At 34.1% G+C, this 26,785-nt stretch overlaps 1 protein-coding gene across 4 annotated transcripts in view; it reads left to right on the top strand.

Moving 5' to 3' along the window:
* The first annotated feature begins 4,098 nt into the window (after positions 1–4,098).
* The window catches only part of LOC134237231 (beta-adrenergic receptor kinase 2-like), a 32,187-nt gene continuing 9,500 nt past the window's right edge, over positions 4,099–26,785 (top strand). Inside the window, exons 1-8 of one of the 4 annotated variants that reach the window (XM_062719334.1) lie at positions 4,099–4,448; positions 4,602–4,678; positions 6,820–6,893; positions 20,276–20,377; positions 22,376–22,462; positions 22,638–22,699; positions 24,081–24,107; positions 24,967–25,018. In XM_062719334.1, the coding sequence (XP_062575318.1) occupies positions 4,336–4,448; positions 4,602–4,678; positions 6,820–6,893; positions 20,276–20,377; positions 22,376–22,462; positions 22,638–22,699; positions 24,081–24,107; positions 24,967–25,018 (594 nt within the window). In that variant the 5' untranslated portion in view covers positions 4,099–4,335. Of the gene's footprint in view, positions 4,449–4,601; positions 4,679–6,819; positions 6,894–20,275; positions 20,378–22,363; positions 22,463–22,637; positions 22,700–24,080; positions 24,108–24,966; positions 25,019–26,785 lie in introns of all 4 variants that reach the window. The other 3 variants (XM_062719333.1, XM_062719336.1, XM_062719335.1) reach the window with 3 other exon arrangements.

Consider the following 26,785-nt stretch of genomic DNA (forward strand, 5'->3'; position numbering starts at 1 on the left):
ACGGAAATTGATAAAGCTCGCTAAACAAAAAAAAAATTACGTCGTTCCTATTGATTCCGGATTGTTTGCAACCCCTTCTCTTTTTTAAAATAAATTGTTAAGTAAACCAGTTAATAAGAGTGATGTTGTAAATATTTTTTAAATATATCTAATCAGATGTTTAAATAACTTAACATAGAGTGTCATTTTTGAAATGGTTCAACCTGAACAAAAATGTTTGCAAGCAAAAAAAAGGGAGGGTTGTCTTCAAATGAAACATATTTAGATAACGAACAGTACGTATTCAAACACAAAAATCCATTAAACAATACAAAATCGGAGCAGAGCAAACACGGATCTCCAAAACATCATGGGATCAGGTGCCATGGAGGAATGATCATCCCTGACCAGTCACACCTGCCGTGTGCTCCTTGTCAGTCATACATTGTGTAAATAATGGCCTAACAATTAGCATGAAAAAAGTCAGTCAGCATTTAAATCAATGATAAATTGTATTTGCCGACAAGGCCATTGTATCGACCAAATAACTTACGAAATGATGACTTTAAACGAGATTGCTGATTTTTTGTTTCATCAACTTGTTTGTCAATAATTTTTGTCGTTTTAGAAATTGTTCATACGTAGAGCATGTTCTTGCGTATCGAATTAACTGTGAAATATAAATCCCGTATGCAGGTGATGAAGGTATATTACTGCATAAGTAAGGGAATTTGACGATTGGAAAGTTTAAGTGCAGCCCTCTTGTTTGTCATAAATCTTGTTCGATTACCATTAACGTCTTTTTCAAGTTAAGCATCTAAATATTTAAAACAAACGTGTCAAACCCTGTGGTATCTTTTATTTCAAGGTCACCGGGATATATCGTATCGACATAAGAATGGGAATAACAATTGTTAATTGACAAAACGTCGTCGATATATCTAAATGTCGGTTGATGGCCAAAAAGTGGCCTGTCCGTGGTATCAAAAATCCTGGACTTTAATTTATCATGGGGAATGGTTACATGTAAAGTTGAAAATTCGTAAGTTTTAATTATATTGATTTTTACGAAAAACCCATTGGGCCCATTTTCGTAGGTTAAAAAAATAAAATTTTCCAAAAGTTATACAGCTGTTATAACGAGAAACTTTCGCGGTATAACGCGAAACTATAACGCTTAACTTTCGCGTTATTTCGCGAAATTGTATGTATATAGTATGGTATAGTATAGTAACACTGGCGATGGCTTGGTCATGTCCTGCGCATGCCTCCCAACTCACTGCCCAGGATTGCGGCATGCCCTTAGATGGACACCCCAGGGTAAAAGAAACAGGGGCCGGCCTAAGGAGACTTGGAGAGGAACTGTACTGCAAGACCTGAAAAGCAGATGTCTATCCATGGAGACAGTCTCCAATATTTATATATCCAAAGGGTTATATTGAAAAGTTCGTGGACTAGCGCTATAAATCAAAACTATTAAGTTACATGTATACAGCAACGTTTTTACACTTTGAATTAATTGTCAATGTTTTCGTAAGCAATGGCATGACCACGTTGCGCAACCTCAAAATACGACGTCGTATTTCTACAGTGAGTCCAACGGAGACAAATGAAAATCTTTCATCCAATTTTCACTGGTGGGACACAATTGACACCTTATTTTGTAAATTTTTTGAGATCTTTTAAAATCTTTTTACGATTTTATTTCAAATTCTCTTGAGAGTGTATAAAAAAGACGTCTGAAAGGCTTGATATTTTCCCGAAATTCATAATCATGAAGTATAACTTTTGAAAAACTCGAATTAACTTTGAATGGTTTGACAAGCGTTGAGAAAGACAAATGTGCATGACGGTAATATGGATTCAATAGCAACAAATTTAAAATTGTATCTCGTGATGTTCCAAGATCAAAGTGGCCTTTTGCTTTTCTTTGTAATGAATAAATTATGTTACAAAATAAAAAGAAAGTTAAGACTTATGCAACTGTCTTGGTCACACAGCAAAACTTTCGCAAAAGTTACGCGTTATATCGCGAAAGATTCGCGTTTATTCGTGAAGGTTTCGTGTTTATTCGCGAAAGTTAATCGTTATGTCGCGAAAGTTTCGCGTTATAACGCGAAAGTCACGCGTTTATTCGCGAAAGTTTCGCGTTATAACGCGAAAATTTAAATTCTTTTAACATACAAAATTAAGCTCATTGGGCTTTCGTAGATTTTGGTAAAATTTTGTGATTTCAAATTTTCGAAAAGTTCCTTGGAATTTTTAAGAATCCACATCTGATTTACACCACTGACCGGGTATAGTCGCACAGCCTTACACGTGACAGTGTTTAACCAATACTGTTAATATTTCAGTTGGGAGCAAATTAAGAGGCTTGGTAGAACACTGTAACCCGCTCTATGTCTTTGTTTGTAAGGATTTTTATGAAGTTTGGGAATCCAATATAGATATGGTAATTCAAATTCAATCTGGTTGTTAGGAATATTAAAAATATTCAAAACTGGCATATGTCCCCCCAGTTCCTACGCATATGACCCCTTTTCCCTGTCCATTTTCCTTTTTCAAATCATATAAATTTTCATATTTTATGTATTGAAATTGAAGTACTTACAGATACAACTCAAAGCCATTTCATTTTGAAGCAAAACACATTTCATGTTCGCTAGCCAAGGGTAGGCCTATCTAACCCGGAAAGGTTTGAGAGTAGCGCATGGGCATAGCCAATGTACTTTACATGTGGATGATCGATTAGGCATGGGGTTTTGCAAAATGGGGGTCGCCTTGAGGCCGCCAATGGGTCCAGGGCGAAGCCCTGGTGGGGCCTTGGAGGCGAAGCCCCCGGAAGCTATACCAGGTATATATATGAATTTTCGACAATTTCGATCTGCGTATTCGACCCTCTTGTTCTCTCTCTCTTTTTTTTTTTTACACTTTATAAGTTTAATTTGTTACGTAGCCATATTCGAGATATTTTCTGTTTGTTTTGTATGAAATGCCCGGACAAACACTAAAAAATTGGAAAAAAAGATTTTTCTAATATCGTTGTATGACTGGAAAGTCAATGCACTTAGAAAAACTCAGCAATATCCAAATTCCGGAAAATTCTTAGCTAGTTGTGGATCTAGGAATCTTGAAAAAAAAAAGGGGGGACTCGACCAGTTTGTGGCCGGGGTAGAAGCGCACAGCCACACCAAAAAAAAAAATTGATTAAATTTAATGAATATTTTGGACACAGAAGTGGGCAGGCCCCCTACCCCCCCCTCTAAATCCGCCAGTGAATCTAATGAATTCTGAGAGGTGTATATTGTAGCTAACATACCCCCCCTTAAACTGATTCTGCATGATAAGTTGCCGGTAAATTTATTTTTTATTGTTATCTTGTTTCGCATTTTTATGTAATATTTTTTTCTGAAAAGTAAAAAAAGGTCACACGACGTGGCACCACTAATACTAGCATATGATTTTCCAGATTTTGGTGTACTAGTAAAATTTACTTTTCAAAACAGCTTAGAAAACAGAAGTCTGTGATTTTTTTTCATTTTTCAGAAGTCTGTGATTTTTTTTTCATTTTAACGAAGAGAAAAAAAAATTCAAAGGAAATGTCATAAGACAAATAATTTTCAAATAAAAATCAGTAAACAAAAACCCTACTTCTTTTTTTAAATTTCTTTTTATCGCATTAATATTCATGAATTTAACAAACTGATGTTGCACCAGGATTGATTTTTTTCTTTGACATGAATTTGTCATTAGAGAAATAAATCATGTCCTTTTTGTCATTATTTATATTTTTTATGAAAATAAAATGGATAATAACTAAATCTTGGTGTGTTTTTAAAAAAACAAAAACAAAACAAAAACCAAAAAAAAAACCAATAATTTATTTTACTCGGATTATTTTATACAATTATATATCGTGCAAAGAAAAAAATGTTACTCTAGTGTCTGAAAAAAACACAATTATTTTAAAATATTGTGATAATAAAATGTGAAATTTTCTTTAAACTTTTTTGCTTTTTTCCTCAGAAAGAAATATTGCAGTCTGGTGTATTGATCGTTCTATGTCCGATTTTAGCCAATGATAAAGCTCGTAATATACATCTCACCAACCAGTCAGCACTGCCGAACTAATTAATATTTACACTGCAGAGTATGGACTCATTTGATATGCACGGTGAAAAGCTTGGATTCAGCGGATGATTTTGGGAGATATGTGTGAATTTCTGAGACAGAATGACCGTACACATACACGGGATGAATTATCTGTGAGTGTGGAGTGTTAAATAAGGTTGAGGAAGAAAATACAATCCGCCTAGACGATTTTGTTTTGGGAAGGTAGAATCGAATTTAGACAAAATGGCGGATTTAGAAGCGGTCCTGGCCGATGTCAGTTACTTGATGGCGATGGAGAAGAGCAAGTCGACTCCAGCTGCCCGTGCAAGCAAGAAAATTATTTTACCCGACCCTAGGTACCAAATGTTAAATGGTCATATAATGCTTTGTCGATATAAGGTCCTTTTTGATTGATCAGTATCGCCGAGACAATGTGGGTTCCCGAAGGGGTTTTCTCGCAATGATAAAAGTCAATATAGAAATAAATGTGATGACAATTTATATTTCAGCGTCCGGAGCGTGATGCACAAACACCTCACAAAAATGGGTGAAGTGACATTCGACAAAATCTTTGGACAGAAATTGGGTGAGTGTAGGGATACGATACGGAAGTGTTCATTGTGTATCACATGATATACACACTATACTGACAGACGAAGGGAAATCTAATAACCACAAAACGCCCTAGAACCCCCTCGTCCCATTTACATAAAACAACAATGATGTTTTTTAAAAATGTTTTGAAAGAAAGTTCAAAGAAATTAATGAAGGATAGGAGTTAATTAAGTGACACACATCTTTTGGAAATTCTGAGATGTAAACATTGTGTACTTTTACTGTTTGTGCATAAAATTTGCACTATAAAGCAATGCACTTGTACCAAGGAGCGTTCAACAATTTTTCTTTGTCACAAAAGAAAAATAGATTTTAATGAATGCATGCATCTAAATGGGCAAGTCAGTAGATCTAGTGGTAATCTTGCTATGGGTATTGATTTCTGTGTGTGTAGACGAGAGAATTCAGTGATAATGGCCTCATATTTGCCGAGTAAACATCATCTTTAATGATCATTTCACTTTACTGTTAATTAATATGATTGCTGATTAGTATAGGTGAAGTAATGTTTTTGCTTTTTATAAAGCATCTACAGGGTTAACCAATAGGTAACTGATGTTGCTGAACAGTATTGTTAAAGGTAAAGGCCACAAATGGAGAATTTTGATAAGACAAAACCATATTTTTCAGACATACCTGGAAGTTTTTCTTTGCATAATTAGGGACGAGGGAGGGTGCGTTGGGGGGGGGGGGGGGATTGAAACACTATTTACTTCAATAACTTTAAATATCAGTTGATGTAGATGTATCTGCTGCACAGTGCATATTAATTTATTTCATTCTTTTATCATGCAGGGTTTGGTGACTTTATGCCTATGGATCAATAAAATGATAAAGAGTGTACACATATTAGTGAGGTGGGGGCGGGGGGTGGCTTACTCATAGATTGAGTGTGGGAGGATATTTATGTTGGTCAGTAAAATGTGCTGGGTGAACGCATTCCCTGGAAAGCTCAAGGGTGATTGCATTCTCTGAAACTAAAATGTAGGTTACACCAGTGGTATATAATTTTATTGTCATGCTTTAAGAATTTCTATGGTAGATAAGATATTGAGATGCATATATTTATATACTGAAGTAGCCCTTTTAAAAATCCCATTTCTTAACAGGGCTGAAGGCTGTTTTAATTTTTAACCAAATGTTTTCCTGGTGTGTGTCTAACTAAGGAGATAAAATAAACATGAATTTCAACTTGCCTACAGGAAGAATACTACTATTAAAGCTTATTTATTAAAGAAATGAGTATATCGCTCAAACAAGTTGACAGTAAAGTAAAATAGAATAGGGTGCTATATATCTTTTTATGAGTATTGTATGTGCAGTTTGTCTACAAGACTGATACTCGATTGCTCTAGCAATGCTGACAAGGGTTCAAGAGAATACTGAATAATAATTTAGTTAAGTGGAATTTGGGATTTATAGAAAGTTTCAGTGTGATTTTTTTGAATCCCAATGCTATATTATCTTGACAGTGTTTATTGTTATTTATAGTTGGCTATTTTGGTCCCAAAGTAAGTTGTAGGGTATATCTAATTCTTAGCACATTTGAAATGTGTTTAGTTGTGTAAATAAATTTATTATAGGAGTTAATGTCCATGCTGGTGTATTACTTCATGAAAAAACAAACTGCAGTTGTCATTCAAACAAGAAAACAATTATAGAAACTCCTGTTTTATGTAAAGTTCCAATTTATTAATAAAAACAAGCTTATATGTTTATTGTTAACAATTGTTCATTTGAGAGAGAGCAAAAAAACCTGTCACAAGTTATTTTGAATGTTGACAATAATGCACAGCTGGGGTTAGTGTCCGTAAACTCTGCCGTGATATTATTAAAAACATTTACTCTGTTTCAGGATACATCTTTTTTTAAAATATCTCTGCTGAAAATCTCATCCATTGATTGTTACGATTATCAGAGTAAATTACAATGTATAAGTTCATCAATAATTTACAATTGGAACAATAATCTCCCTGCAGCTTAGACCAAATGCACTGGTCCCTGATCACATAGACCGATAAGACCAGAATAAGCCACGTAAAATGTACGGCTTCATCCTTTTGATATCGTAAAATATCACAAATATTTATTGATTTTTGTGTTATTTTTCAGGTTATTTGCTCTTTAAGGACTTCTGTGAAAACGTCTGTGATGAACCTGTCCCCCAGTTGAAGTTTTACGAGGAGGTAGGTTTCTTGGTTTACTGTTCAGTTCATGACCTTTCGAGGAGGTCCTGGTTTCAAGGTTTACTCATACGAGGAGGTAGGTTCTAAGGTGAACTGTTAAGTTCATAGCCTTTCCAGCTCACATAACAATTTACCCTAAAAAAGTATAAAACAGAGATACAAGGAAGAAAACAAATTCCCTTTATGAATAAGGGTTAAAAAAAAAGAATTTTTTTTGATTTTTTATGTGACAAAAATCATAATTTTTGACACCAGATATGCAGATTTCCTTAAATGTTTAATTATTTCACTCAGTGAAATTATAAACTCTGGGTTAGGGATTTTTTTTTTTTTACGTAATCGCAATGATAGAGGTACCTGCTCTAAAGATGGTGTCATCTTCCTGGAAATGATGATAGAGCAAGGCACTACAGGAAGTACATAATTTATAAGTGGATGCAGAGAATATACAGCACTTCCCCAGAAAAGATCAGATTAAAGGCATGCTTTCACTTTCACAAGCAGTGAGGATTCTGAATGTGTATCCATGTCTAACTTTGTCAAAGATCAGATGTAAAGCTGTCCCTGAAGTAGAAGAAATGTTCATAATAATGAAATAACTGATTCCATAGACTGTGTAGTAATTAAATAATTGACGAAGACTGAATGCAACCTCTCCGTTTAGTAAATGTTTTTAAAAGTACAAAATTTAAAATGTCATTATTTTGTTATTTCAAAAAAAGATAAACTTAGCTTGAATACAAGAAAGTTATCTTAAGTGAAAAAAAAAATTGGGTTGGATCCATGAGGGAAAGAAAAAAATTGGAAATGATTGACCTATGGAATGAGAAAATTGCAGAGCAGATGCACCAATGTAAACATGCACAGTGTTCAATTTCTTCTGTACCATTAGACCAGTTTTGCAAATCTTTCAATTTGAAACTAAATCCCCAAATTCATCAGAACAGGCAGATAGAGAGCCTGAGTAATTTGTGTTGATGAAATGATTCCAAAAGCACAGGAGCATTCTCTTGGGGAACGTATCTACTCTCTCTCTGCACGAATCTACAGATATGTGTCCCCTGCACATTTATTAGAAATATATATTGATTGTAGGAGCAGGAGAGCTGGTATGATAAACTGAGGCAGGTCACCAGAGGTAGTAGTTGGGGACTATTGATCCGTCAGCTTCCCACTCAACGTGCACCCTTTATCAATACATTAGTAACATGTGCTCACTTTACCCACCATTTGTAATGGCTTTGTCAGGTACTGCAAGCTCCGTATAAATGAGAATCCATTTTAACAATGACAGCCAACTCTCCATTTCTCCTGTAGCCTGGTAGATTTTATCCCTCGTTTACAAGTAATGCAGACACTTGGGAAGTGAAGGAGTCATTTAAGTGCTTTGTAATGTACATTTACACAAGAGTAACACAGTAAATTAAGTTGTGAATAAATTAAAGACCTGGTGCCTAGAGTTGTTGAACATGACTGGAAGTGCTCAGAATCTGGGGGGACTTGGTACAACAGTAATCCAAGGCGTGAATTCAAGATCAAAGGTAGAACCACTCAAGTACATGTAGTGCATTATAGGGGATCAAACATGAGATCTGGCATGGATTGAGAAACGTGTTATATTAAAACTGACACAAGATAAAATATGTTTTTGGTATACATTGGAATGTCCTGAAAGCATTTTTGCAGTAATCGTGGAAAATGTAAACACATATATTGTGTAAAATTCACGAGTTTCTTGTGATTAGCCGATTCCCTGCATGATATGGAGGGGGTGGTAGATAGATATGTAATGGTTCCCTCAATGATGTATGACAGGTTTTTGGCATCTGGTTAATCTCAGGTATATATGCAATGGTCAAGAACAGGCACAGGTAAAACCCAGGAACAAAACTGCAGTAAAGTGCTCCGATACTTTACCGGGCATAATTTAATTTAGGTCGTCATTGACCAGTACAGCTGGCGAGAGACAGTTGTTTACTGTTATATATATAATACTATAATTGCTACACAACACATTGGGTGCTCCAGGGTATTATATTGGTCAGTTAAATTTAACACTCTTGCTCTCCAAGGCTGTAGGCATATATTGAATACAGAGGGTTTTGATGTTACAAAGGTAAAGAGAGCTATATATCCATTCCCAAACAAATGATCAGGCTTTCTATGTGGTTTGCCAAGATGGGTGTCAAGATAATGCCAGGGAATGGAGATCTGTGTTAAATGGTACAGCACTGCAGACAGTGTGCTATTTACATCATATTTAAGAGATAGTCCCAAAAAGCAAAATGGAAAGCAAAAACGTTTACTAGCAAACATGAATAGGATGATAGCTGTATATAGTCTTAGAAGCCGAGTAAACACAGACCTGAGGGGGAGACTGAACTGTAGCTTTATTCCAAGCCATTCACATCTGATGGGTCTCAGAAATGGAACGACTACCTATACATATGTATAAATAGATATGTATTGATGGAAAAGAAATGAATGAAGAAGTGGGAGTTTTTATGGAAAGCTCCAGGTGGCTAAACGAAGAATTCCACAAGGTTTGATGGATAATTGATTTGTGACTCCATTATGTTTATATCACTTGAGATGTATTCCAAAAACGCAGACTCCATGCTATTACCTGTGAGATGGGGAAACAATGCCAGTACATGGTCTTGTACTACAGTGTTATAGGGATGGTTTTAGAGAAACTGCTTACTGACCTATAGAACTATTTATAACCTTACACAAGAGAAGAAGAAAACAGTGGCTGTGGCCTTCAACTTGAGGCTTGGAAATATTGACAACACATTATCAATTAACAATAGTTACTTCTATTCATATTTCAACTCAATATGTCCAAGTGAACTTTAAAAAAAATGCCTCTGTGTCTTACATATCTATATCTTATGAAAATAATAAGACATTAATGGTAACCTTACTACACTAACCATGAATGGTCAATACATGTACAGTGACAATGCATCATTGAGTGAAATATTGAACATTCTTGAGTCATACTAAATGTTAGACCATTATGTACACCCTGAATTGTCTGCAGATCTTTCCTCTCCCAGTCATGACAAGAAGTACACACCATATGTGACTGAGGCCACACCAATTTGTAACATAGTTCTTCGGATTTTCAAAAATAAAAAGTGAGGCGAGCGAGCGAAAATATTTCACAAATATTATTTTTCATTTCAGGTTTCAAAATTGTGAGGCGAGCGAATATAAATAATATTAGTGGCAAAAATTTTTAAGTTCTCTTTTTTCTATTATATTTTGTACTCAGTGTTTTTAACTAGAGTACACAGGGGTGTGCAATTGAAAAAAAAAATAAAGTACTTTCCCACGGGCTAGTGGCAGCTTTCAACTTACTTGCCCCAAGTAAAAAGTTACTAACCCACATAGAGGGGCAAAAATTAAAATGAATACTAATGTTGAGAAGAAATTAATTGCTGAAAAAGTCAGGGTGCTGACATCGTCGCAAACCACGGCCAATAGTTATTCTGGCCGTGGTTGAACGAGGAGAGAATTCTTCGTAGCTCATTAAAATTTTGACCAATGCGAGTAAAGCATAGTCGGAAGATGAACTTTATCGCGACCTTTCAATATCCAATCGCAGTAAAGGAAAGATTTCTTGTATACTGTTGACGTCAGTTGTTGATTTCAATTGCGATGGAAACAAAACTTGCCACTGACTGAATATGACGTCACAATAGAGAGGCGTAAATATTCAAGATTACGACACTTTTTGTGATCAAGCAGCCACGGGTAGGAGAGAGCTATATGCGGACTCCAGACCGTGGCTTGAGACGATGGGGTGCTGAGGTCATTATTTTTAAAATTAAAGTTAAAAGTTCCCAGTATCAATATTAATCATGCATGAATTATTATGAAAAAAAAATTAAAATTAATAATTTAAATAAATTATCTTCCTTTTTTCTGATCATTGCACTCATTTAGAATGAAATCAAATTCATTTTGTTTTCATCTTAAATCATTAAATACACTGGAAATATATTTTATATGAGTCACAAAACACTTATCTTTCAGTTGATTGGGTGATCGTAAATAATTTAACGAGATATCTGCATGTATTTACCATAAATGGAGGAACAGAGGAAATTTGGGTCAGGAAAAACGATCGTTTTTGGAAGTGAATAAGTCAGATAGAACTGCAAAACAGATAAGATTATGGAGATTTATTGACAGTAGGAGCATATTGTCTGGAAAATTTTAACTGTTTGGGAATTTTATAACAAAAACGAGTGAAAATACCGATTGTGCTTGTCATGTATTGCGTGTGTAGACTAGTTATATTTTTACTAGCCCGACGGGCTACCTCCTTGCAGAAAACAACTAGCCCGACCCCAAAAATGGTAGCCCCAGGCGTTGGGATATGCTAATTACACAGGCATCTTGCAAAACTTCGCAGACTACTAGGATAAAGTACACACTAACTAAGTAAATCCCGCGCTTCTATCATACAAATTTCCAAGTCTTCTATGCGTTTTGTGGAAAAAGTCGAGAAAAAAAAATTGTATTCGGATATTTTTGGACGCGCGCGCGGATTTTATTTTTATAATATTATAATTTGGATTTGTTGAAAATAGAAGCGGCGAATCCGACGAACTATATTAGATATTGGTATGGCCTGATTGATGGGGGATGTTTACCCCTCCATGGCACCTGGTGTCCCCTCTGTTGGTTTAGAGGTCCGTTTGTTCTTGATTTGTGTTGTTGAGGTACCTGTTTGTATTGTTGAGGAATATACTGATTTTATTGCTGAGATACAAACCGATTTTATTGGAATTCATCTCCATCAACAGGTGTATAAATGTAGCTTAGGAATATGATACAGTTGTGAAATTGTCATAAAAAAATAGGAAAAACTCACAGCTGTGGGGTAAATCATGTACTTTTCTTAAGTATGTCATTCCTGTTTGAAAGGGATGTTTAAACTGAATTATTATCCTATGTGCCTCATTACGGTCTTGTGTGATAAGTTTTGTTTATGTTGTTAAAGTGAACTTGTGGTGTATGCATTCAGTTGTATAGATAGGAGAACCCATAGGAGGGTTAAGACTGAACCACCCCGTATCGACTCCGGAACAGATGGTCAGGTGTGCGATACATGTTTTTTGTTGGCAGACACTTCATTTTTACCTATAATCTATAATCATGATAATGCTACAGAAAGGTTGCAATGAAAAGATTCAAAGAACAAACATATTGACACAAATTTACAATAACAAAACAGGGTAAATATTGGGGGGTTTATCATGTTTATTGAACATATTTGAATAATATAAGTTCTGTGTTTCTGGAATCTGAAATTTGACTTATCAGTGCCTTTTGCCATTTATTCTGATAAGTGATTAAATTTGGCTTTATCAAACATTGGTGACTTTACAATGAACTATGCAGTTAAAACTTTTTGTTTAGTTTTCTTCAGCTCAAACTTAAAAATATGTGTTTCCTTTCATAATAATCAAACACATGCACTAGCTTATATGTACAAGTAAACTTCCAAATTTAGAGGGAGAAATATTTTGACCATCAGCTTCCTTTTTTTTTATATTTACAAAATGATTTAGGAAAAGATAATGTTTCATAAAGTACTATCAAATAATCCTACAAAAAAATCTTTTCCTATCAAAATACACACACAACTCAGTCTGGGACACAGCAATGCTATATAATCTCTGCAGCTTTTTGGCATTTTAACCGAAGAATTTTTATTTGTTATCCCAAAATCAGACCTAAAGATGATTTCTTAAAATTAAGTTACAGAAATGACAGTCATCAGTAAACCGCTCATTTAATGGGAGATACATTAAAGCCCTGGCTTTGTGTGCCTCGGAATAGAGACAATATGATTACTGAAAACGCTTATTATATATAAACTGGTCAGAGGAATGGGACTTGGGCTGGAAACAATCAATAGATAGATCTCCCGGGAATTCTACAGGAGCAAAAAGCCATTACTATGGAAGAACTAACTTGTATTTTAGTCTGCTAACCATTATACTGGGAAGGGAGATAACAAAGGACTTGGACATAAATCATGCAGCGGTCCCTCCCATTGTGACAGACTTAGAGGTACCCGATGACTGAAGGAACTAAAGCCTCTCAGTCATCAATCAGCAAAATTAAGAGTCCAGAGAATTGATGAGGGAGAGAGAGAGTGATGGGGCTAGTTTTTTTTTCCGATGTGGAAATGGAAAGTGGTCACATGATCACATGAATACCGACAATATGACTCTCAGATTTTCATAAGCATCATATTATAATATGCAGTGTTCAGTAGAGTTAGAAATCTCAATATCATGAATGTAATTAAAACACGTATTATAGACATAAGTACATTAGTAGTTCAACACCAATAAATTATTTATTATCATCCATTATAGAAAAGTGAATATCTATGATGTTAAAGTGCACTTTGATTATGTACTCATTATACACATTCTTCAAGCTGTTAAGTTGATACATAAATAAATAAAGAAAAGTTTCACACTGATCTAGTCTTGTAAGGTCTATAACGTAGAGGTTTTTTAGGTCTACAGTTTCCATCATGTTGCTTTCCCTATGGCTTCTGCGGTTGACAATACAGGCCCTATCAGTTAATCTATTGTATGATTGTTCCACATCTAGGCAGATGTCACTTCACTATAGATCCAGTCCACTTTAAGATGCAATTAATCAATATTCTTTTGTTTTTTTGTTATTATTGTTTATGCATTCGAGAACTGTGAGTGTTGTAAAAACTGTGCATTTTATGTCTCGTGGAAATCTGTAGTATTTATTGTAGGGGTAAACAATGAGCCTCCTTCACTGTTCGATACGAATTGTAAAATGTCTGTGGTTACGGTTACACGATACATTTCAATAGAAGGAAATAAATTCAAGGTTGTTTTCTGCTTTCTTTTACTAAATCTAGTCAGTGATACATAATTTACAAGCAAACGGAGTAGAATAAATTGATAAGATTGATTTAGCTGCTAAAAATCATTTTACAAACTATTGACAGTCTGCAAAAATTTACTTTTTTTTTACTTAATTATTCTGAGTAACGTTAATACATTAGGCCAAACCTGACTAAATAACGATCCAGACCAAAATAAGAACCAAATTGAAATGAGAGATTTTGCACTGTATTTATTGAGAAGCAAACTGTGATCATGCATGTGTTGCAATTTCTTTGTGATGTGTGCAGTTATATTATGCCCTGTTCACACGGAGAGTTTAATTTGAATTAAACGTAAGTTTACTGCGAATTAGCTTCGCTTAGCATTCACACTGACAATTTAATGCGTATTAGTTTAATTCGAATTAGTTTACTGCGCATTAAATTACTTTGCATTAGCTCCGTGTGAACGCTAAGCGAAGCTAATTCGAATTAAATTTTGAGGCATGCGTAATGGCAAAATTGCTAGTAGGTCAAATGCCACATGTCCGTGGTCAGCTTGAAGTATTTGTTCCATTTTTGAGTGAAAAACTAAGGGAAAATAAAGTTAATCACTTAAATGTGTGTACAGACACTGTAACATTATGTCAAATGCATCTGCTCCTGCATAAGGTGACGTGATTTGCAAATGACGTCATAATAGCCTTACTGACGCCTGGCCGTAGAAATAGAATTTTAATTTGCATTAGTTTACTTCGCATTAGCTGTCGTGTGAACGCAATTTAATTCGCATTATTTTGATTCGCATTAGTTTACTTCGCATTATTTTACTGCGAATTAAACTCGTCGTGTGAAAAGGGCATTAAAGTCCAAAATATGCTTGCTAACAAGGTCCTAAATAAAGTAAAACAAAGTTCTGAGTGATTTTGAATTGATCGAGTATTATATGTTTTGTAGTAATTTTTGTTTGTAAAACAAACAGCTATTTGAATAAAAGGCAGCTTTTTCAAGAAATATTTTACCGATTTTCATATAGGAAGCTGTAAAGGTCTTTCGTTTCTCGAGACATTGAGGAGACAAGCTTCATCAAGTTCACACATTTGATGTTAAATCTTGAGTCTTCTTTTTTCATTAATTTGTGATAAATTTTATTCTAGAAAATTCAGGTGACCACCAAATCCCACTGGCATTTTATATATACTAATATATTTTTACTGTAACCTTGGATAAAGATTGTCTAATTAATCATTGCTATGGTCAAGAATAGGAAACCATTTTAAAAATTTACTTTATCCTTTACGTACTTCAAATAATTGTGAATTACGTACTGATATAACATGCTATCTGGTATTGATGTCATACTTTCCTAACTTACTGTGAAAATAAAAAGGTGTGGTAGTCTGGCTGTAAATCGTAGTATAAAGGTGATACACCGTCACAGCTTTCCTATTGATTCAGCTTCATATAGACTGGTGTTTGTTCTGATTTTGTCTAACACTAGCAGGATAAAAAGGTAATACGTTCTATAATCTATTGAAATTATTTGTAATACCCATAACAAACTAAATTTGGACAAATGTATAGGAAACACCTTGTCTGTTTGCCTTTACAATCCCGTCCCAGCCCAGCCCCCAACCCAGGCTCATCCCTGGCAGGTCTCTCACCTCTCAGTTCTGGGCCATGGCACGGCACCAAATGTAATGTGAGAGGGGAAAAATGCAGCGGACCAGATCGGGATTTGAACCCGGACCCCTTGAAACTCCGGACAGGTGCTCTACTTACAGAGCTATCCGGGCACCGGCGACCGAACTCGGCTGACCTCCACATTCCTCTCTCCTTAAAGGTCTTTGGTCCCTGAAAGACACCAACCCAGACTCATCCCTGGCAGGTCTCTCATCTCTCAGTTCCAGGCCATGGCATGGCACCATATGTAATGGGAGAGGAGAAAAACGCAGAGAACCAGATTGGGATTTGAACCTGGGCCCCCGGAATCTCCGGTCAGGTGCTCTACCAATTGAGCTACCTGGCCACCGGTGATCGAACCCAGCTGACCGCCACATTTGTCACAAAGATTTCATATGACTTGGTGTTGTACCATATTTTGGACACAGACAGAAAATATCTTGAATTTTTCTTCTATCACGAAATGTGTAAAGGAGAAGTTCAAACTTGATATATAGATTACAGAAGCCTAGTGTTTTGCCTCAAGGTCATTTAGACAAGGTCACTGACAGAAACTGAAAAATTAAGTACTGTCCATCATTTTGTCATGGAAAGAGATCATACTTAAATTGAAGATTACTTATGATTTGAAGGAGCATCATGACCTTGACTCAGGTATTTCTTCAAATTCAAGGTCACATTTCTGTAAAGTAAACATTGGAAAACAAAAGTGAAGAAAAAAAATGACATGTTTATTACAATTATTAACAATGAAGTGGTAAAATTTTCTTTTTGAATAAAATTTTGAGAATTTTGCAACCATGTTGCATATACGGTAATGATTACAATTTCTTCAGAAAGAGAGAGAAAAAAAAGTCAAATGGTTTATTCCAAAGACCTGTAGAAGAGGTATAGCATAAATACACAAAACAATCAGATTGGCAGTTTACATAACCAACAAGTAAACAATGTATGTGTGGTGATATCTTACATATACATTATAAATTAATTATTATGCACATATTGGTTGCAATTCCTGAGTTTTATGGAGAATTTTGTGGGAGATAAGAATTCATACCACATTGCACAAAATCCATGAAAAATTACAGTTATTACACCCTCATGAACACAATTCAATTTTACAGTGTAATTCTGACAGAATTTACAGTCCTGTAGTTCTTAAACCAGTCAAACCTTGATATCATGAACTTGATTGAACAAAGACATAACCTTGAGATATCCATTGTTTTTACCGGTATATATCAAGTGTTAAATACTTTTAAAATACTGTATACAGGGTTATTTTCGCCCAATGTTATTTTCTCCCTTTTTCACTTGCTAACGAATTTGCCCCATTTTACATTCGCCGCCCAGTCACAGTTCTGTTAAAGAAATTATACAGTGTTTGAATTCGCCCCATTTTAAATTCGCCCAGTTGTGTCAAGGATGAAAGGGACGAAAATATTGCGGGGACGGAAATTTTCACTGTTTATGGTAGGTGGTTGGGATTTCCAATTCAGTTCCACATATTCATCCTAGAGATATCAGTGTTTGAGATGCCAAAGTTTAACTCTATTCAAAATTTTAAAAAAAATCTTTGATATGTTTTGTAGTTTCAAAAATTTTAAAGAAAGGAATATATACAGGGAAATGGTGGTTGATTGAATTTAATATGATATGGATCAATAAAATATCTGAGGATATTGCAGAGTAGTAACAAAGCTTACTCAAATATTTATGAACATAATTCTCAATTTTACAATTATGATACAAACTTATCTGGATATTGCAGTGTGTATATAACAAATGCTTGATTAGACCTGGATTTGGAGTGCCTTTGAATGGATACGGGGTTAAGATCAATCTGAATCTATAGTCTCTACAGAATGTATAGGGGGTGAACACACGGAACTGTTGGCCAATTTTGCTCCTTTCCATTCACAAGCTGACATTGGAAACTCACAGAGGATGAGAAAAAATGAATGCAAAATGTTGTGTTATTAAAGAATATTGATTTTTGGAGAAGCCTGCTGTTTGATTTGGAAGCAGGATTGAGCCGGGGTAAGGGTTAGGTAAACGCAATGTAATTGATGTGAAGTTTTACATGATCATGTCGGCAATAAATTAGTAGAAATGAGCGATTACTTGCAATCAATGACAAGAGTGATGAAAACAGGAATGATTTCATCTCCTGGGCTTTAATTGTTAATGATAGGCACTTCTAGGAATGCAAAATTAATACAAATGTATGTACTCTTGTATGATGATCAGCCAACATCACGATCATTTTGCAGAAATCATTTGCATTTTCTTGGGGGGGTTGGTTGGTTGGAAGCAGTGTATATGACTTGTGCTATGATAAGTGCTGCCAGAAATGGTATTCAAAATGTGTAATTTGCATAGGTAAATCAATTAGCAATTACACGTTAAGTAAAATTTAGTTGGTAGGTGGGGAATTTTTTTTCCTAGAAAATTTCAAAATTGATGCTGAATTTTCAAAATAAAGAATTAAAGGTAATTATAGTAAGATTCTTTTTTTTTTTTGTAAGAGCAAATCATTATTCTAGGGCTCTGTATCTCTAGTTTAACTTTTTGTTTGTAGATAGGATCTATTTGTTTTTATGCAGAAAAAATACAATTAACACTCCATGATTTAAGCAGTATACTTATATAAATGTAGGTCAGTAGAGAACAATTTAGTTATACCTGCTGGCGGTGAACACCACCCATCTCTGGTCATTTGTACCAAGTTTTAATATAGCAGCTGGACTGGTGCCAATAATGGACAGGGGGGTCCAGCATACAGTGATCATCTGTTGAATTCGTCATCATACAATTTCTGTATCTGAGGCTATATAAATATAATAACGAGAAAGCTTTCTTGTAATCACGTTAAAGTGTGTACTCAAGATGTTGGAATCAGGGGAACTCCATTTGTTTATATTGCAGTTTTACAGGGGAAGACAGATAAAAATGATGCTCTATTGATGTCTTTACAATTGACATGAGTTAAGCAGTTTATAATGTAATTAGTGAATGCTTAAAACTTCTTTGTCAGTTGTGGAGATGCTTGTATGCTGCGTAGAATTGATGGGATGCCAAATTATCTCTTCAAGTCACTTGCTGCTTATGTTAGGAGCAAAAGTTGACACTCTCTGAGAAATCTAGACATGATTGGAAATATGCGACAAGGTTTGCTTCCCGTTTAAGTTTCCAGTAAGAAACTAGAGTAGAATGGTTGCAAAGTCTAAAAGGTATAATGACGGTGTTTTTATCGCTAATTGGGAAAAATTCAATCATTTTCATCAGAACTAGCTGTGTTTATGAGAATTTCTGAGTTAACCTACATGCCCCTATGAATTGGAGATGTAATATTTTGTAATTCAATTGCAAGAGATAAATTTTTTATGTTGGCAAGAAATGAACTTTTAATTTTTTTGCTGCATACAGTCAGCATAATATGGGGAATTCCCAAATCAATGATAAAAGTTATTAAAATGTCATGTAATTAATAAAGCATTTTTTTAATGAACACAATAATAGTTTATTGATATTTTGTATTAAAAGTGTTGCTATCACTTACAACAAAGCATACAAGTTTTCTTTGTTTGAATTGATTATATGATGTAACTGTTCAGGATGCGTAGAGAGCTGTGACTATAAATTATATGCACTTGATGTAGGACGAGTTTTAGAAGCAGTGGTGTAATATTTTTATTCAATTAAATCCTAGATGGTGTGGATGACTTAGAGCTGGCTAGGTCACTAATCTGCTGGTTTGTTTAACTCAAAAGTATTTTTTCTAGAAATGATATTTCTGCTAAAATATTCTTGGACTTCATTAAAATTCCCACTACCATTGACTTATTGATCATCCAAGATACTCTGCACTGTTAGAGGGGGTGCTTGATCGCTGGCTTTCATATTTAATACTGAAACTTTTCTTGATTTTATTGACTTTTGTGTCATTAGTCTTATAGATATACCTTTGGATCATTAGTATTTCTAGTATGCAGGGGTGGATTCAGATATTAAGGAGGGCCAGATTCAATGAACATTACTGCCAGCTTGGGTGTGAGGAATATTTCGGGAAATTTTTGAAGGATGTTAAATGGCATTTGCAGTTATTTTATGTATTTTTCTTCAGTAACACATATGAACAACGAATGATTTATGGAATTCTGTGATACATTAAAGTAAAATAAAATCGTTTTTTCAAACCTATTTTTAGTTTCATGCAAGGGAAAAATGGCTTAATGATAAATCTATACATGTATACATTGTCATGTTAGTTTATTTACTTTTCAGTATTAGGTGTTATAAATTGGTAGCTTCTATGACAGTGTAGAAACCTAATGAGATAGGTTTAACCAATTCACTACAGGGAAGTTTATCCTTAATGCTTTGTCAGTATTCTCTTAGTATTTATACAGTGTGAAGGCCGTCTGCTGTATGAAAAGTCAAGAGAAGGCGTGCAAAGAAACTACAAGTATTATCAATATGTTAGTGTAAAAAGATCAGATAATGCAGCTTCCATTGAATCCTTACAGAGCTGTTTGAATTGTACTTCTGTCACTTTAGAAGCTCTGCTTCCTATCAGAGGCTGGTTGTTGTAGTGGGACACAGTATCTAGTTCTTCACACTGAGAGAGACCAGAAATGTCAAATCAGGCATCGTTTTACGTAATTCATAAATACCAATCATTATGTGTTTTATACCATACTCTATAGGATGTTTGATTCAGTACATATTTGTGTTGTCTTGTGTATGATTTTTAGAATTGATCGATGCATAAAATTTGCTGTGTTTTTATTTTCAGATTAAAAAGTTTGAGAAATTAGAGACAGATGAAGAAAGAATAAAGCTTGGAAAAGAAATCTATGACCAATTTATAATGAAAGAATTATTGTCTCAGTCCCATGTAAGTCTTGGGGAATTGCTTTTAAACTTAAGTTGTAAAGAATTTGAGTGCTTAAGGTTTACTTTTGGCCGGAATGACACATGTTTGCATAAGGGATGGGATTGATTTAATGTCCAACCAATCATTCACTCTCTCAGACACTGTCAATGATCAAATGGATCCTATGTATATTTAACACTATAATATTAGTACCATGGACAGTACTCAAACTATCTGTATAATGTAAGATTTAGATGCCAATGAAATTAAAATGAGATATCTATTTATGACAAAATAGATTTTTTTCATCTAATTGCTTTGGCATGGCCTTTTTCTCATATTTAAGATAGAAATAATTATTAATAAGTTAAACCCAAAATTTTTAAAAGTTTGAAGTGATTGGATGAAAACTTTTGCAACATCTGAGCACGTAAAATCTATGTTTACATCATTTTGGAATTTCTGTTCTAAAAATGAAGTCTCTTGGTTAATCACTTCTTCATTGTCAATGTAACAAACCAATTTAAAAAAAATATCTATAAAAATGATATGAGTAAAGTCCTAGTGAAATACACAACTGTCATTAAATTTGACAATTCTAAAATTCCTTTAGTGCATGATTCCATATATTTTTGAAATTTCAAAACAAATCCCAAAATGTGCTATTCATACAACAAAATGTCACTTAATTTGACATGAATGTAGACATAAATTGCATGTAGTTTCAAATAAAAGGACCTCATTGAAAATTAAAAAAAAAAAAAGAAACATTCCATTCTATCTGTGTATATTCATGGTTGCAACATTTACCATGCACCTGGATCTGATAATTTTTTTTTTGCCTGATGTACTATGCAGTCAGGTTTGTTCAGGTGTGGTAGTTCTTGTGGGAAATTTCATAATCTGCCAATAAAAAATGCATATTTAATTCTATCTGATTGATTTAACATGAAAAAAGGAATATATGTAGTGTAGAAAATGAGGCTGTCACAAACTGGTAATTCCAGAAATTTTCAGCAAATCAATGTTGGGTTTTACATTCTGCCTGATAGAATAATCACTACTTTCATCAATAAATTTCAATTGAATAACTCCATAAGTAATACATGGGTAGAAGATAGAGGAAAATTTGTTTAAAATTAAATCAAAGTTCAAGGTCAAATGGTCAAGCTTTTGGTTTTGTTTGTAAGAACTTTATGTGATGATATAACAAGTAAATTATTAAAAGACTTTTTTACACTGGTAGAGAATAAGAAAAGACACCCTTGGATATAAATGTCACTTTGAGTTTATCAAAGGTCAAGGTGAAAATTCAAATTCCAGACATTTGACTACATTTTTAGAAAAAATAATAGCTAAATAACTTGTAAACTTACCAGTAGGTCTTTATATTACTACACAGTGAAGAGAGAGAGAGAGGCAAAGGTTGGGGATCAGTCTAACTCAAGAGTCAAAACATTGGGGGAGTGGGGGTGGGGGTGGGGGGTTAGAGACTGTATCTTATGTCCACCTATCTGTATACCTTAATGATAAAACATTGAATTTTGATACTTTGTTGTAAAGTAGTTCATTTTATTTGTGCTTATAAGATTCCAAGCTTTAACATATTTATCACTTAATAACATTTAGATACATGTACTAGTAGCAGGTTGTGTTTTGATTGAAGTGAACATGAAGTCCTACACTTTTATTCTGGTTTCGGGTTTTAATATTTGCAGTTTAATTCATTTCTCTTTAGTGTGACCTGTAATAACATGAAATTAACACAGCTTTATTCAAAGATGCATGAAATTATTCCGCCAGATTAAGAAAGTATGGAATTATGTGAATGTTAATCCTGCTTCCTGTCCTGTTGGACTAAGCTTATAATTATACAGACTAGACCCCACTAATGATTACCTCCCTTTATATTAGCTGCCATGTTTAGTCACATGTCCTTGCTTGCTGACCTTTGACCTTTGTGTTGGTGTTGTTGTCTGACTCTGTGTTTTGTTTTGACTTGTGTAGACTTTTCTGCAGACATACTCTAAGGCAGCCGTGGAGTCCGTACAGGAATCTCTCACCGCCGCCCAAAGAACCAAAAAATTAGCACCAAATATTTTTGAGGTATTTTACTTTTTCATACTGTCAAGGAAAATAAAAGTTCACATGAAGTAGTTAATAAATTGGCATAATTAGCTGATTGATCATGTTGATAAGGTGATAATTGGAGAATTACTCTATTATCATAATCATTTTTGATTTGTATGCACTTGTGTGCCAATGTTTCCCTCTTTTTCAGCCCTACATAGAGGAAATATGTAATTCACTACGAGGAGATATATTTGACAAATTTTTAGAAAGGTTAGTATGAGAACTTTTAAAATACTCCAAAATGACACACATCTTTAGCATATAAGACATTTAGGCAGTGCTTAGATAAGCAATTTGCCTTCTATTGAGAATTGATGAAGGTATAATAAACATGATATCTTGTATGTTACACAAGACGATAAAACTTGAAAAATGATATTCCGTGAAATTTGTCTAATCCAGCCACCACTGGTTCCAAAGAAATTGGTCAGAATAGACAACATTCTGGATTAACAGCATTTAAGATTAGACAACATTTTAGTCAGATTAGACAACATTTTAGTCAGATTAGACAACATTCTGGATCAACAACATTTTAGTCAGATTAGACAACATTTAGTTGGATTAGACAACATTCTGGATTAACAATATTTTAGACAGATTAGACAACATTTTAGTCAGATTAGACATTTTAGATTAGACAATATTTTAGTCGGATCAGACACATTTTAGTTGGATTAGACAACATTTTGATCGGATCAGAAAATATTCTGGATTAACAACATTTTAGTCAGAATAGTCAATATTCTGGATTAACAACATTTTTGTTGGTTTAGACAACATTTTAGTCAGATAAGATAACATTTTAGTCAGATAAGATAACATTTTATTCGGATCAGACATTTTAATCGGATCAGACAACATTTTAGTCATATTAGACAACATTCTGGATTAACAACATTTTAGTCAGATTAGACAACATTTTAGTCAGATTAGACAACATTTTGGATTAACAACATTTTAGTCAGATTAGACAACATTTTAGTCGGATTAGACAACATTTAGTTGGATTAGACAATATTCTGGATTAACAACATTTTAGTCAGATTAGACAACATTTAAGTCAGATTAGGTAACATTCTGGATTAGACAACATTTTATAGTCAGTTGGAATAACTAATACTGAAAGGACCTAAAGCAATATGAGCTGCATTTTGGAGAAATTAATTTCGCTATTAAAATATGCTATTATGATAAATCTGGATGTAATACCATCATGTTTAATAAGACTGGTATAAAGAATTATTTTTGTTTCAGAAGAAAGATTTCTACAAAGGAATGCATAGTACATGTACTGTTTAAGAAATCAATATTGTACAGGAGGACAAAAATGTAATTTTGCTTCAATCAAAGCATATATTTAAATAGTTCTTCTTTCTGAAATATAAAGAATAGATATTTATACATGCTCTTTTTTCTGTCATTTAAATAGTTAATTACAATATTGCATCAAAAATTTTTGACATCAAAATTGCAGCTCATATTGCTTTAGTTAAGGTATACATCATATTACTAAGGCATGAATTGTCATATACAACATCCAGATAAGACATTTTCACTATCTATAAATACACTGTATTATATTTTAAAGGGATGTCTTTTCCCTGTGGACGTATCGGTATGTGACATTTATATAAAGTATCTATAGATATCTTTCTGATTCATCTCAATTAATGCAAGAATGGATCTTGAAACATTTAGGCAGCAATAATACATATATATTTTATTGTGTAAAAATCATTCATATTAATACTTGTAATGTATAATAATCATTTTTAATGTATTATAATCATTTTTAAAATAAACTTTAATATATTATCCCTGATATTTAGATGTCTTCTCAAGAAATAGCATAATCTGGAAACAACATAAAATAAATGAGATATTCTTTGTGCCTGTTCCAATTTATTTACTGCTTCGTCTTTTTCTGATTGAGAAGAAAATTATCTGATAACAGTTTGTTTATTGATGGCAGGTTTGGGAAGGAAAATTAATCAGAAATTAGGGGTAAAGGTGTTTAAATCAGTTTTAGAATAATGTCAGATTTATCACACAAGTCTAATTATCAAGTCATCTATCTTGTGTATGATATATCTTCAATAACGATCTGACCGTTTTATCATTTGCTTGTAAAAATGTCCGTTTAGAATAGTTAAGAGATAAATGTGTATTGATTGAAATCTTCAGGGGATATTTTTTGCGCACAAGGCTAATATAGATGTAATGTAAAAGAAGATAATTATAAAGAAAAAAAGATGAAGATCGAAGTTAACATGAAACAGAGTGACTGGAACTTCAGTATGATGATTGGGGGAGGGGTTAGTGGTTAAGAAATTATTGTATATGGAAGCGTGGTGATGCAGAGAACAGGCATAACTTAAAATAACCCAGTTTTATAGTCTTCTAATAACTGAGTATCTTGTTCAAGTTTATCATTATTTACATTTTCCTTTAAAAATTCTTTTTTTATTTTTCAGTGAAAAATATACTCGATTTTGTCAATGGAAGAACTTAGAGCTGAATATAGAGGTATGTTTTGGATCCCTGTAAGCTGCCTAAGCCTTTGCCGCCCACACGAGTTTTCTGCTGGCAACATATGCACGTTCAATTTTTTTCACATTTATTCCCCAGATGGCCTGTATATTGATGTCTCTTACTGAATAGGGAATCCAATTACTCTTTTATTTATTGTTAGGGATTTCTAAACTATCAAATCATCTTTTTTTTGTTTTATTATTTTTCCTATATTTATAAACCTTGTAAATACATGCATAGGACACAATGGATGAAAAAAATAAAGAAAAACAAAGACATTTGATTTCTTGGAAGCTACGTAGAATTGTTGCACATAAATAATGCATATATGTAATTGAGAATACTTTTTGAAGAATATGACTTATGAAAGAATAAGACATGAAAGTGAACTTTAAATTAGTAGCTGAAATTATGGTTTATAACACTGGCAACATATGCTTGTTCGTTACTGAAAGTTAATCCATTTTCCATGAAGGAAGTAGACTACATTAATGGTTTGAGGGATTATTTCTTCTACATTTTTATACCCCACGCAACTAGTTGCGGGAGGTATAAACTGGTCCGTTTTTTCACAGTCCGTCAGTAGTCCTCTTTTTTTGTCAGCGCAACTCCTCATAAACCGCTGCACAGAATTTCGTCAAACTTTGCAGGTATTTAGGACACAATGTGTAGATGTGCATATTACCAGGAAATTCCGATTCCTTTATTTTTTCCTGGAATTTCCACACTTTTAACTTAGGCATTTGGCCATACCTTGAATATAGAGATGAACAGTTTGTCAGCGCAACTCCTCATAAACCGCTGCGCAGAATTTCGTCAAACTTTGCAGGTATTTAGGACACAATGTGTAGATGTGCAAATTACCAGGAAATTCCGATTCCTTATTTTTTCCGGGAATTTCCGCACTTTTAACTTAGGCATTTGGCCATACCTTGAATATAGAGATGAACAGTTTGTCAGCGCAACTCCTCATAAACTGCTGCACAGAATTTCGTCAAACTTTGCAGATATTTAGGACACAATATGTAGATGTGCATATTACCAGGAAATTCCGATTCCTTTATTCCGCACTTTTAATAGGCAATACCTTGAATATAGAATGAACAGTTTGTCAGCACAACTCCTCATAAACCGCTGCACAGAATTTCGTCAAACTTTGCAGGTATTTAGGACACAATGTGTAGATGTGCATTTTACCAGGAAATTCCGGTTCCATTATTTTTTCCGGGAATTTCCGCACTTTTAACTTAGGCATTTGGCCATACCTTGAATATAGAGATGAACAGTTTGTCAGCGCAACTCCTCATAAACCGCTGCGCAGAATTTCGTCAAACTTTGCAGATATTTAGGACACAATGTGTAGAAAATTCCGATTCCATTATTTTTTCCGGGAATTTCTGCACTTTTAACTTAGGCATTTGGCCATACCTTGAATATAGAGATGAACAGTTTGTCAGCGCAACTCCTCATAAACCGCTGCGCAGAATTTCGTCAAACTTTGCAGATATTTAGGACACAATGTGTAGATGTGCAAATTACCAGGAAATTCCGATTCCATTATTTTTTCCGGGAATTTCTGCACTTTTAACTTAGGCATTTGGCCATACCTTGAATATAGAGATGAACAGTTTGTCAGCGCAACTCCTCATAAACCGCTGCACAGAATTTCGTTAAACTTTGCAGATATTTAGGACACAATATGTAGATGTGCATATTACCAGGAAATTCCGATTCCTTTATTTTTCCGGGAATTTCCACACT

This window comes from Saccostrea cucullata, unplaced genomic scaffold (genome assembly GCF_032062105.1).
Source record: "Saccostrea cucullata isolate Sc308-1 unplaced genomic scaffold, CSIRO_AGI_Scuc_v1 ctg3387, whole genome shotgun sequence".
NCBI lineage: Eukaryota > Metazoa > Mollusca > Bivalvia > Ostreida > Ostreidae > Saccostrea > Saccostrea cuccullata.